Raw genomic sequence first — 14,375 nt, forward strand, 5'->3', positions numbered from 1 at the left:
GTTAACATACATGTCCAACTCAAGTGTCTCTGAAGACATCTAAGAAACACCGAGAGCCAAGATAACCCAAGCAATGAAAGTTTGAAGAGAATAAGTAGATTGGCGTTACTCACCTGGGGCTCTATCCTACTGTCAACCTCATCACTAGATGGTATGGAGGAGATAGAAGAGCTGAGAGCTGCACCGCCAGACAACCGGTGAGGAGTTGGAGTCACCTGCAGGACAGTCACAATAATGAATCAGTTTTATTGTGGAAAAAGTTTCAATGCGTGAATTGTATCGCAAACCTGTAGTTGGGGTGAGGATAATGAAGACGCACCTGTCATATAATAATAGTGTATCAAGCTGAGTGGCGAGGATAGGACTATGAAGAAAATACAAAGCATTTAGGGAGGGACTAAGTATTCAAGTCACCAGATATGTCAAGCAGACGTTCCATACACCATAATTTGAAGCACCTTTTTCACACAATTATGAGCAAGTTATAGGCTGCTAAGCAGTAGCAAAGCTGAACATAGAAAGACAAATAGCTGACGACTGATGAAGCAAGCTGATGGGAAACTACCGTACTTTTCGGAGTATAAACCGCACCCCTATATAAACAGCATCTGCTTTATTTTCTAAAAATCCATAATAAAACAATACATAGGCCGCACCTTTGTATAGGCCGCAGAACTCAAGACGGTGCTTTTTAACGCCGCAGCAACTTTGCTGTTTAATACGAAACAGTGCCTAAGGGCACTGTTTCGTATTAACCGACGCTTTTTATCCTAGTGCCTAACGGAACAGTACCGTTAGGCATTGTTTCATATTTTCTTTTACCGCTAGAGGCGCACTAACCGGAGATTCTGGATAATGCGCCCTAGCGGTCAAAGAAAAAGCCACAGAATAGCCGCACCCTTTTATAAGCCGCATGGTTCAAATCATCAGAAAAAAGTAGCGGCTACTAGTCCGAAAAGTACGGTATGTGCATATTAGAGATAAATACCTATCCCCCATGCATACCTTGCTGGCGACACCAGATGGCCTGTGTTCCACATAATCAGATGACATCTGCTGCTCTTGTAATTCCCGAAACCGAGCCTTTACATTTTTTGCATAGCCTGTAACATCAATGACCAATATTTTATAAACAGTAATGATGAAAGAACTTCACAGCAAATTATCAATACAAAACATTTCTATAGGTCCAACTACTCACCAGGCTCTGGTAATTCATGTTTCACCTCCACATCTGACTCTCTGACAACATCATCTCTAAGTACTGGAACATTCTCTACCGCCCCACCTTCGAACTGTGGTTCTGGATGGGAATCTGCACTAGATATACTAGAGGTACGAGTATTCGCCTTTGGTGCCTGCAAAATGGCAATTTCTCAGGTTGCTTGAGTCGAATGTATCATACCACAAGCAGGGATTATGAATCAATCAGCACAGTAAAATACCGACACATTCATGACTAACAGGCTTTTAGAAAGACAACAAGTTAAGTTCTAAATTCTAGTAAGCTCTTTACGAACGGTGGTTGGCTGTTTGAATCTACAAGTCTATAGATGACAGCAAGAAACAGTCAAGTATAAGTATAGGCTAGATATGACTGAAACCAAGTTCAGTAGAACTAACACATTAGACAAAACTATAACAACATTCATTTAAATGTTTTCTTATTGTGACACGCAAGATAGACAAATCTATGAGAACGAGCAGCCATCAAATCTATATCTATGGTCTATTTATATCTGTATGTATATTTATGTGAGTTGTTGTACAGACAGCTACCACACTGAGACAATGTCAGTTAAATGTCAGGTAATACCACAACCTCTTCATTAAATGCTTTTGAGAACACTAGCTCAAATAAGTCTTTGTTGAATGATAACATAAAACTGAAATACAAAGAGTCATCCACTCTTTCTCTACACAAAAGAAATAATTCTAAATTTTATAAATCATAGCCTCTAATGGACAATTGTTCATGATATACTTGCAGCCTAATTAATCTCTGCACTGCTACCAAAATTGATTAAGAGGGCTGTGAAAAGGTAACCAGTTTTGTTCATCTCTGTATCTTGACATTACAAAATATCGTTTAGCAGCTGAGGGGTAATACAGTTCAGGCAAACACCTTAGCTGAATACACCTACTGAATATGCCAGTACGAGAGTGACTTACCCTGCTTCCAGCTCCTGATGGCTGATAGACAGGTGTCATTTTAGCCTCTTCTTCCTTTTGTTTAAACTGGCTCATGATAGACTTGGCAAGCCCAACACTAGGTAACTCTAACTCCAAGTCTGGCCTGAACAATACAAACTAACTATTACCATCGCTGACTGCTCTCATCACATAAAAACTAGTTTATCAGACATCCTTCTAACAGAGATGATCAAAACTGAATCATAAATGTTAAAATTGTTAATTGTATTGACAAGACAGCAACAGTGATTGCCAATGGTTCCAGTTCATCTACATTAGAGTCTGTCAATCACGAAACGCTGTTAAATCAACGAAGTCTCAATATAAGACGTGAAAGGAATCTCACGTGTCTGTCTCTTTGATGACATCTGTTCTCTCCACAGGCGTGTTTTCATATTCTCCACCCTCTGGCTCTGCTTCCACGTCCTCTGTTACTACCCGAGAGGATGGCCTTAGGGGTGTTACAGTAGGCTAAATAAGATCAACAGTTGGAATGATGAAATAACAATAATGGTTTTGCATAAACAAGAAATATGCACATGTATCTATGGGAGTGTTGTGTAGTTATCAGTTTGTAATAATACATGTATCTATGGGAGTAGCATAGCATAGCACTTGTAGAAAAAACCAACCTTTGAACCGACACCTGAAGGAGTGTATTCTTTCCTCGTACTTAGTTCTGTCTCGATCTGATTCCATTTAGAGAGGAGAGTTTTAGCTTGTCCTTTAAAACATTAGGTATAGCCTGAGCTACTCAAACTACTAAAAGGGTCATTACATGAAAATCGGGTATAATGATATATTAACCAAAATTTAGAATGCAAAAATACAAAGTACAAAAAGGAACATGATGGGCATGCCTTCCTACCATCACAAACTAATAGTGTGGTGACAAGGCCTCAAATGCCATCCACATCATCCTAATGATACATATACAAGAGAGAGCAGCAGACATGACACCGATGTAGGATGATACATATACAAGAGAGAGCAGCAGACATGACACCGATGTTGGATGATACATATACAAGAGAGAGCAGCAGACATGACACCGATGTAGGATGATACATATACAAGAGAGAGCAGCAGACATGACACCGATGTAGGATGATACATATACAAGAGAGAGCAGCAGACATGACACCGATGTTGGATGATACATATACAAGAGAGAGCAGCAGACATGACACCGATGTAGGATGATACATATACAAGAGAGAGCAGCAGACATGACACCGATGTAGGATGATACATATACAAGAGAGAGCAGCAGACATGACACCAATGTAGGATGATACATGTACAAGAGAGAGCAGCAGACATGACACCGATGTAGGATGATACATATACAAGAGAGAGCAGCAGACATGACACCGATGTACGATGATACATATACAAGAGAAAGCAGCAGACATGACACCGATGTAGGATGATACATATACAAGAGAGAGCAGCAGACATGACACCGATGTAGGATGATACATATACAGTAATACTTCAACTTACGAGTGCTCCAACGTACGAGAAACTTGAGATGCAAGCCAGCTTTTAAGCAAGTTTTAGCACTAACATACGAGCCATGTTTGAGATACGAGCACGTGAGTCAGTTGCCAAGTATGCCGGAGGTGTTTTATGACAACAGCATCAATCTGTATTTTTCAACTGCTCAGGTTATACTTTTGTACCGTGTTTTTGTGCGCGCTTTTCAGTGCAGAATTATGTGAATTAAAAGTACTGTGCGTAGACCGAAAGTTTGCCAGTAAAATGAAAAATAATGCAAAGAAAAAGCCAATGATAACAATTGATATTAAACGGAAAATTATTGAAAAATATGCGAAATGTGTATGTGTGATTGAGCTAGCTCAGCAATATGACAGAAATACATCCACAATTATCAAACAAAGGATTATATTCAGGGCATTTAGCTCGCAAAAGGACTAACCATAGTTTCTACACGGCGCAGCGATCTTCACGACCGGTGATGGAGAGACCGCTCAGGCATTGGATAAAAGATAAACAATTGGCCGGTGACAGCGTAACTGAAACGACACTTTTTGAAAAGGCCGGTGCTATCTATCAAAACTATAAAAATAGACATTCGGACAAGTTGGCTAGTGGTCGTGCATTAAACCTTTGTGACGACACCTGTGTTCGTCCTAATCGCAACATGTTGAAAGGGCGACAAAAGCAAACGTCCTTGGATAGGTTCATCTTAAAACGGCCGGTTAGTCGTGAAAGCGGAACAAAGGAGAAATTAGCTAACCAGCGGGAAACTTCAAACTATGAGCGCCGAAGAATTTTTAATTACGTTAAGTTAAAAATGAAAGTTTGCTTTTAGATTTGCTTCTAAGTTTGTCATTTAAGACTTTGATAAAATCCAAATTTATCAAAGTCAACTGTTTTAATGAAGGATAACTTTTATCTCCCTCTCTGGCAAATGCTAGCGTTAGCTGCTATTGTATGTATTTAATTTTACATTTTAATTTATCACATTTCCTTGCATTATTTTTTATTTGTTTCTTTTTAAAAGCATGTGGTAAGTTAGGACAATAACCAACATGTTCTTTCTGTTACAATATCTTGTTTTGAGTGTTTTATTTGCATTTTCTAGAGTATGGAAACCAATCAATATACAGTCTAACATGGATAACTCGAACTTCACGGGACCGAGCAAAAGTGTTCGAATAATCAGAGCGTTCAAGTTATCAGAGCACTGTCACAAGTCCATGTATTTACTTATTTATTAGTAGATACATGTACATATGCAAACTATAATATAAATCAAAAGCACAAATGGCTTGTTTCAAATTAAATGCTTCTAATGTAAAGTTTAAAACGTTTTTATCAAAAAGTATAGAGATTTTTCTATCACTTGAGATTGGTTTGTTGTTTGAGGTGATGTTATTGCCAGGACGTTTTTTTAGATTGACATTGGCAAAACTTGATCGTTGTTGAAATGCTCAAAAAAAAAGACATCTTTTTTTTTGAGCGTTTTACCCACGATCAATTTTGCCGATTTTTCTTGAAGTTTATGCAACTTCAAGAAAAGGTTACCAAAGAAAAATCCCTTACTTTACCTGGAATTCGTTAAGAGCAACACTCCGAGGCAGTTCAATTAAAAGTTTTACGAGGTTTAACGGTACATTGTATATCACTCACGCTTTTTGAATGGATACTTATTGAATGTACACACGTATTCTGTGTTTAGGTCAAACGATGAATAGTTTTTTTAGCTAAGACAACGTATACGTTTAATAAAAACAATTTTAAGACGTTTTAAACATTCAACATTCCGACGTTGATTCAACACGGAATCAACGTCGGAAAACTATTCGTCACGGGCTAGCCGGGTCACGCACTCAAGGATTTTCGCCACCCACATACAAAACAACATGCTGTTTTTGTTTTGTATGTGCGTGGCGAATATCCTTGCGCGCGTGACCCGGCAAGCCCGTGCTATTAATCGTATAGCAGTATAAATCAAATTTGACCAAACCTTTAGAAAAGTCGTTGACAAAATTATTTTGCCGATGGTGGTAATAACAACGCTTATGAATTACGAAAAGATGAGGTTTACCTCTATGGCTTTGAATAAAGTGATTTTCTAAAGCGATAACAACCGTTTCGGTAGCCGTTGGGCAAAAAAACAGTTCGAATTAACAGTGTTGAGTTCGAGTTATCTATAGCAATTTATCATTACGTGGGAACGGACCAAAGAAACCGTTCGAATTAACCATGTGTTCGAGCTATCCGTGGACGAGTTATCCATGTTTGACTGTATATTTAATTGTTCTATATAAAAATAAATTGCACCAACATACGAGTAAATTGACATACGAGCTCAGTCTTGGAATGCATTAAGCTCGTAAGTCGAAGTATAACTGCGCAAGAAAGAGAGCAGCAGACATGACACCAATGTAGGATGATATATATACAAAAGAGAGCAGCAGACATGACACCGATGTAGGATGATACATATACAAGAGAGAGCAGCAGACATGACATCGATGTAGGATGATACATATACAAGAGAGAGCAGCAGACATGACACCGATGTAGGATGATACATATACAAGAGAGAGCAGCAGACATGACACCGATGTAGGATGATACATATACAAGAGAGAGCAGCAGACATGACACCGATGTAGGATGATACATATACAAGGAGAGCAGCAGACATGACATCGATGTAGGATGATACATATACAAGAGAGAGCAGCAGACATGACACCGATGTAGGATGATACATATACAAGAGAGAGCAGCAGACATGACATCGATGTAGGATGATACATATACAAGAAAGAGCAGCAGACATGACATCGATGTAGGAGAAAGCAGGAACTATAGAATTACCTATTTCTGGTAATTCTTCTAGAATATTTTTATCCGCTTCTCTGACAACATCCAGACGCACTTCCGGAGTGTTCTCAATCTCTCCTCCCTCAAACTCAGGTATCCGATGGCTAGACTCGACATCATTATTCATGACAGCACCGACAGAGCCCCTAATACAACCAAGGAAAAGATTATGAACAAATCAAATGCAACACCGGCATTCCTACAACAAATTGAAATGTTTCGATTAACTCTCATAGAATTTCATAGTTCACAATTTCATTTCACTCTCACATAATTTCAAGTTTGTTGCAATAATCTATGTACCTTTGAGCAAACAAGGAAGTCTTAACTAATAAAATCTTGCCGCAGCCATTTTAGCTCGATGCGAATGTGTTTTCTGAATGACTCATAGGTAAAGGAAACGCAACAGTCACATTGAAAATATTTAGCACTTGAAAATTTTATGGACAAAACCGTCAACTTTCGGAGAATAGTCTTAGGAAGCAATGATGCCTGACAGACTAATGGTGTGTTCATACGTATATAAAATCGGTATCAGTGTAATGAGAGCAAAGAATTGTGCTAAAAGTTCTCATTCAAGAGCAAACAACTCCTAGTAACAAGAAACTAGAGTGATTGACAATTTCTCATTGCTACAATTTCTTTTGTATGATAGATAGCCAATGAGCTTTCAGATCAAATGTTTGTGCGAGAGCGCGAATAGATTTAGAATATGGTCGTGACAATACTTAAAGTGGGACTAGAAGTTAACACTGGAGTTTCAGAAATTTGTTTGACACGCTAAAATCTTTCATGGCTATAGCTGAAATCAGCTGAGTATAAAAGCCTATGAAACTTGGGCCAGATATAACTTGAGCCACACATCTTGGTCAGTATTTCTAGGTGGAGGAGTAAACACATTTTTAGTAAGTAATTTGTAAGTCACTTGTTGCAAATTCCAAAGAAGGCATTTCGTACTACAGTAGACCCTCGTCATACGATTTTAATTCCAGTGTTGGCATCGTAAGGCGAAAATGTTGTACAGAGGAGTATAGAAACCAATAGTAATTATCTAGTGCAAACACCCCCTGGTGAAAATCATCAAAACTTTATAGCTTATAAGTTAAAACTTATCAAAACTTTAACTATAGTTACCCAAAGTAACTCTAATGTAGTTATTTAATGGTTAAGATCTGCAATAAAATGTAACATTACAACGTACCATGTGTAAGTACGTACCTTAGGGGAGTCTTACCTTTGAGGCAGACGTATAAAATAAACGTTGAAGTTAGCCTAAATCAATTTAGCTTACCAAACACATACTTGAAGGAAGCTTTAATATGTATTTTAATAAACTTCAAACTCTGAACTAAAATTTTATCACTTATCTGTTTGCGAATCCGTTTTTGCCATGACGGCTAATGCTGAACTGAGACGGCAAGCAACGTATATCTCTTTCCAACATTGTGGGAGGTATTTACATATTACTGATGTATTACCTTTGAGGCAGAAGTGTAACATAAACGTTGAATTTAATCTAAATGAATTTAGCTTACTATAACGTTTTCGTTATAGTATATTTCGTTTCGTTTTCACTATAACTAATAACGCTAAACTGAGAGATCGAACATCGTATCACTTTTATGCGTTGTGGGAGGAATTTTGGAGAATAGCATATCAGCATATTCGTTATTACGGCGTATTCAGCACACCGACCGCTAAATTAGAGTTACGAAAGAAATTTTTTGTTGATATCGTATGGCAAAAAATATTTCGTATGTAGAGGGCGAAAAAACATTGTGTTCTACATCGTAAAGCAAAAAGATTGTACAGTAGATGCTTCTATAACGTAAAAACCTCCTATAACGTAAATTCCAAATAACGTAAAAAAAATTATGCAAAGTTTTTGCTTCGCACTACGTAAAGAATTCCATATGTAAAGTGTCAAGTAGGGGCAACTTCTCAAATTCGATTTAAATGGTAACATATCTTGCCGCACTTATGGTAACACATCTTGCTCCACTTGTGAGAAAAAACAACGTATGTATAACGTTATATCTATTATATATACAACTTCCATGACATTCTAGTTCGTCTTGATAGATCGTCAGATGCGCCAACAAAGCAGAGAATAGGTAGCTGTGCAATTAATGATAAATACGAAAGGGCGATCAATTGGTGCAGGTGTTACTGCGTGGGTCTACCAATCTGAATGTCACGAGTTGAGAGTATCGCCGCAAGTTATCTGATATCCTAATATTGACCCCCCTGAATACAGATAGACGACGAACTGGTAGACAATGCTTTTTTTATTGAAAAAATATATTTTTGTATTGCTTTGGTATAGACGTGTAAAATACTTGTTATAAGTTTTACTTTCCAAAATAAACTAAAAAAATGATGTAATCAATGTATATAGACATCGTATATGTGCGTTCCCCATCAATTTATTGTACAATTACAGCAATCATAGTCTATTAAACCAGTGAAGTTGATCAAAAAAAGGAGACAAGTGATCGATACAAACTAATAATAATACAATACCACCAAAAGATTTAAAAGTTGAGTCTAGTTTTTTCATTTTTATGGCCAAAGGGGTGAGTTTGGAAAGATCTAGAAACGGATTAGGCAAGTTACATATATTTTACTGTTCGTACAACATAAAATCTCTATAACGTAAACGTTACTAGAATGATAAGCAAGTTGTAGGAGCGTATACTATATAACAAAGTCATCGTAACCCGAGGGCACACTGTACTAATATCACTTCTAATCTATTAGTTTATTCCTATATGTTAAAATGGTTGCTAACACGTAAGACATAGACATATTAGTTTATTCCGATAGACATATATATTATAGACATATTATATGAACAAATAGAACTGTATAAAATAAAGAAAAAACAAAGCACAATGTATGTTTCTCTACATTGAAGTGTAAATAAGTCAAGTCCAATTATCCAGTATTCTCTACTGGACATTTTCCTAGCCAGCTAGTTGTGTCAACAAGGGTCTGATGCTTTCCATTAATCCACCAGCAAGTTATATCTTGAGAAAATACAAACTCTTTGTAAAATGATTGTCAACCTGGAGATATTTTTGAAATTTTGCTCTGGCCAGCGGGAATCCAGCATACCTTAAAAAGCTTAAGTGAGTGAAATGTCCTCTCTAATAGCACCTTAAATAATCCAACACCAATGGGAACCAGGCTTCCTAAACACTTAGCTGAATCATGTATGCTAACAGATACCTGTCTTGGTTGCTTCGAGGTTTTTCTCGTTTAACAGGCTGACTAAAGTCTATTTGTCTCGGATCAACTCCTCCCATTGCTTGAAATTTGCTTTTCAGTGACTGCGATGTGCCACGAGATGGCAACTCCGCCTCTAAATCTGGTTTATCATCTGCCTTGACAACATTGGCTGGGTCGACTGTTGAGTTTTGGTCCATCCTATAGCATATATTAGTCATTGCCTGTAAAAATCCTGACCAATAACATCGAACTTTGACAGAAATACTTACCACTCAACCCCAACAGAGATTCTACCCAATCACAGCCAACTATAGTAGAAACTCTGACCAATCACAGCTAACTTTAGTGGAAATCCAGCGATAATTACCGTGACCCTAGGAAAGCAACAGCAGACCTTAGAGAGCAATTTGGCTGAGAAGGCAGGACTGACCAGCAACCGTGACTGTTAGTGAAGACTAGAAGGCTTAGTAAGAATTCAAGGAGTAGCAACAGCAACAGGAATAACTCGCCCCCAAAAACATACAAGCTGTGCAGTTCCTACCACTACATCTACCGCAGGTGTTGAGCTCTCTCGCGCTGGCAATGACCATCGAAACGGGAAATTAAATGTGAGAAGATATGAAATGCAAAGAAATGATAGAAGCGAGCATCCTTGAACATTACCAGGCACGATCTCGAATGTAGCCAGGCAGCCCTTTTATGTATCTGAATAGAAGAACAGAAAAACCTTCAAATATGAACACCGAGATCCCTTAAAAATGAGCTCTACAGCACCCATATACCATTTCTCAGAAGTGGGATAAGAATAACCAACAGGCACTGTGCAGGCTAACATTGAGCATTTAATCGAAGGTTAGATGCTGGTGCTAGTACAACCAAACCAAACAGTGTCTGATCTAAGCCAATTTACAGCCTCAGTTAAGGCATTTATCATGACTGTTATATAAAGGTGAAATCATGACACCTGACAGGGTGTCACAACTACTTGATCACCTCAATAGTTAGTTGCGGAAAAAGGGGAGAGATGAGAAATTTACCTATTGTAGTCTTCGTATCCCCCTACGCTGAAGGCCAGTTGATCAAAGCTACTACAATATCAAATATGCACATGCTGATACATAATAACAAGAGATGAGCTCTACAGAGGAAAACTAAGCAATAAATCCGCCTACCTTCAACTGCATTAAAACCAGCCAACATTTTCATCTACCTAATCAGCCATTCATCCAGCCATTGCCAGGACATGATAAGCGGGTGAGCGAGAGTGTCAAGAACACACTAGCAAACAGCGTGATACGTGCAAAAGTAGAGTAGAGAACAGATTGAAAAACTAAACATAGAAATGTGGAAGCGTGAAGCAGCTAGCATATCATTACCGGCTCCTAGTACGGCCACCTTGTCTGGCTGAGCTACTATCCGTTGAAATGCTGCATGATTTATGAGAGTCAAATGCAACGCGCGGGTAGCAAAGCGAAAAGAGCAGACAAATCTATTTGGCAATGAGTCACGAGCAACATGGTGCAGACAGTGGGCTACAGGTAATGAACAACAGCCAATAAAGTAAAAGACATGTAATGAGGCGCAGAAAAGAAGCGATAGAGAATGAGAGACAAGCGACCACGAATAAGGAACGAGGAGCAGGTTATGAGAGACGCGAGAAAAGACAGGCGACGAGGGTAGACGATAAGGGACAGACAATGAAAGGCAGGCAAAAAAGAGCAGGCCACTAGGGACAGGCCACTAGGGACAGACAGGCAAAGAGGGAAAGGCGATCAATGAGGCAAAGGCAATGCGAGTTAGTTGATAGAGATTTTATGTAAGACAACTTCCAATTAAATAGTTTGGATGAGCTAACATAATAGGTGTTGCAAGTATGTAAAGCTTAAGATTTTCACATTGCAACTTTGAAAGTGCAGCTTGCTAAGCAGAGCAGGGAATCATGGTCTATTAGATCATCACCAGCCCTACACATATTTAGTGTAGTAAGTCTCAAATTACGCTTTCAGTGTTTATAAAGTACAAAGCAAACATTGTTGCACACAGTAGCAAATATTGTTGCACACAGTAGCAAATATTGTTGCACACAGTAGCAAACGTTGTTGTACACAGTAGCAAACATTGTTGTACACGGTAGCAAACATTGTTGTACACAGTAACAAACATTGTTGTACACAGTAGCAAACATTGTTGCACGCAGTAAACATTTTTGCAGTTATCACACAGGCTGGTATTGGAGGAATAGCTTAGCTTACCTTCTTATGACTGATCCCTGAGTGCGAGTGGGCTGGCTAGAGAAGCTGGCATCTTCCGCCATATTTTCACCTGAAGAGAGAGCAGTAATCTGAAGGTGCGGAACTAAGTCGCCTGAGTGTGTCACTAGAGGTAAGGGAGGCATGAGATAAGTATGAGTGTATCAGAAGATCCCCACTTATCAGTGACCCCGCGATGTGTGTAGCAGGCATTGTGTTGACAGTATGAAGCAATGATGGGAGGAAATCTTATCTCAAGTAAAAAGAGATAGCCTCACCCAAATAACATGGGGGAGGATGCTAATAAACTGCTATTGGGCAAATGCAATTAAACCTCAAAAGGTTTGGTGCTCAAGCTAACACTGGACCACCAGAAATGACTTTTACAGACGTAATTGTAAGAACGAATGAAGGCAACTCCAACTTTTACAAGATTCACCAATAGACAGAACTGCTGATCAACTACAAGCCTACCTAAACTGATGTGAGAGCAAAAAGCAGCAAGAACTGTCTTCCATGGTAAAAATACTGGTGTGCAAATTATCTGGCTTAAAGAGAGATTGCAGTTCAAGTAGGTGTTTTTACAACTCTTCAGGCAGATGATACTAGGTTTCAAGGATAGTTTGCTTTACTGAAAATTTCCTACCATGGCTGCTGTGTCTGGACCCCGGAGAGGTGAGGGTATCATGCGGACTTGCAGCAATGTGAGAGGCTACAACCAGGAGAAATTCTAGTAGTTCTACTATATACAAATATATACTTTTGATTAAAAGATCTATGATATAGCAGCGTCAAAACAAAAGTTATGAGTGCAGTTTTGTACTACGAAGAAAAATCCAAAATATGCATAATAATAGTGCGCATGTTGAATGAAGGTTCTAAAAATTCAATAATATTGAATTTTATATTACATTATAATATAAAATCGACTTACCTGGTAATGAGTCAGTATTGGGAAGGCCCTGAAATATAAAGCATATACAAGGTTAAGCATGTCATTACATCCTTATATTCAATGACAATTCAATCAAACGCTCAATCTGATAATAACTGTCCTCAATCTCAAAACATAAACCAGCATCCATTTGGGCAGAAGCTGGAAACTGACTTGAGCTGTTGCATGCATCAAAATAAACCATAAGACATAAGTTCTAGGTATGAGTATTGTGATGTGTAAATCTCATATTAATAATTCTGTAATTACAACCATCTTGACAATGAATTTACAATTACCTTGAGAGTTGTCTGCTATTGATGACATACAACTCCGATAATGGAGAACAGAATACACTGAAATTGCAAGTTTTTTAACACGACTGTACAAAAATCTAACAATCGGATAACTTCTACATGTATAATAAGTCGAATTGTCTATTTTTAGCCACTTGGAATAAGTATGCTTAAAAATCATTTATAAAATAGCTAAATCGTGCAGACTTGAATGATAAAATCAAACTTTGACATCTAATATCAATAATTTTAGTAAGCGGGTCATGAGGCTTAGTAGAGGCTTCAAGACAAACATATCTAATGAAGACATACAAAGTAGGACACGGGGTTAATAAGAAAACCGGTGCAGGTGCAAGTTTACATTGTACAAAGATTTCCAGTTAGCTGAGAAACAAATTGCTACTCAAGTCAGACATTTAGGTGTACCCTAGTTCATGAAAGCAGAAACTACAATGGTAGTATATGGGGTACATGTGTAATCAACGATAACAGCGAGGGATATTGAAGCAATTTAGTCTAAAATTGAATCTCTGCTGGTTTCAAAGAAAAAGCAGCTTTATTGCCACCACCATAAAATATATAGGAAATGTGAAGAGAGAATGGACTTTGGACGCTAGTACAAAATATGTGAGCACAGGATGCCAAAGCGAAGAGTCGTAGGTCATTACAACAGCCATATAAACAGACGTCATCACATGTACTAGTGATGAGGCTCACGTGTCAGTGAAATTAGTAAATTCTTTAACAAAACACATGTTGTAAGACAGCGGTAAGGAATTACAATTGAATAGGCCTTGAAACTAGATTCTGACAGAAAGAGCACAGTCTATAGGGAAACAACCACACGAGTGCAGTCCGGGTAAATGTTGAAAAGGAGAAGCTAAATAAAACGACGGATAGAAAGGAGCCATGCTTGCTGGCTGGGCTGGGAAATATCATACCTTCTCACCGGTATTTCCCTCCTCTTCACCAGTTTCACTAGTCTAACAACGAAAGGGTCATTTTAAAGGACTAGATACAGACCAGACATACCACTGACCGGTTGCTCAAGACATTTTGCATGCAGTGTGCTGTAGGTTTGGGAAGGAGCAAAACGAGCAGCACATA

General features: G+C 38.4%; 1 protein-coding gene across 1 annotated transcript in view; it reads right to left on the reverse strand.

Annotated features, from left to right (window-relative positions):
• The window catches only part of LOC137394902 (microtubule-associated protein futsch-like), a 41,603-nt gene that overhangs the window by 12,305 nt on the left and 14,923 nt on the right, over nucleotides 1-14,375 (reverse strand). Inside the window, exons 7-21 of the mRNA XM_068081680.1 lie at nucleotides 14,210-14,251; nucleotides 12,973-13,000; nucleotides 12,685-12,750; nucleotides 12,042-12,111; nucleotides 11,166-11,216; nucleotides 10,827-10,877; nucleotides 10,453-10,494; nucleotides 9,790-9,987; nucleotides 6,553-6,704; nucleotides 2,826-2,917; nucleotides 2,540-2,664; nucleotides 2,173-2,296; nucleotides 1,202-1,358; nucleotides 1,006-1,103; nucleotides 114-215 (exon numbers count right to left, since the gene is read on the reverse strand). Coding sequence (XP_067937781.1) covers nucleotides 114-215; nucleotides 1,006-1,103; nucleotides 1,202-1,358; nucleotides 2,173-2,296; nucleotides 2,540-2,664; nucleotides 2,826-2,917; nucleotides 6,553-6,704; nucleotides 9,790-9,987; nucleotides 10,453-10,494; nucleotides 10,827-10,877; nucleotides 11,166-11,216; nucleotides 12,042-12,111; nucleotides 12,685-12,750; nucleotides 12,973-13,000; nucleotides 14,210-14,251 — 1,398 coding nt within the window. The remainder of the gene's footprint in view (nucleotides 1-113; nucleotides 216-1,005; nucleotides 1,104-1,201; nucleotides 1,359-2,172; nucleotides 2,297-2,539; nucleotides 2,665-2,825; nucleotides 2,918-6,552; nucleotides 6,705-9,789; nucleotides 9,988-10,452; nucleotides 10,495-10,826; nucleotides 10,878-11,165; nucleotides 11,217-12,041; nucleotides 12,112-12,684; nucleotides 12,751-12,972; nucleotides 13,001-14,209; nucleotides 14,252-14,375) is intronic.

This window comes from Watersipora subatra, chromosome 4, assembly GCF_963576615.1.
Source record: "Watersipora subatra chromosome 4, tzWatSuba1.1, whole genome shotgun sequence".
NCBI lineage: Eukaryota > Metazoa > Bryozoa > Gymnolaemata > Cheilostomatida > Watersiporidae > Watersipora > Watersipora subatra.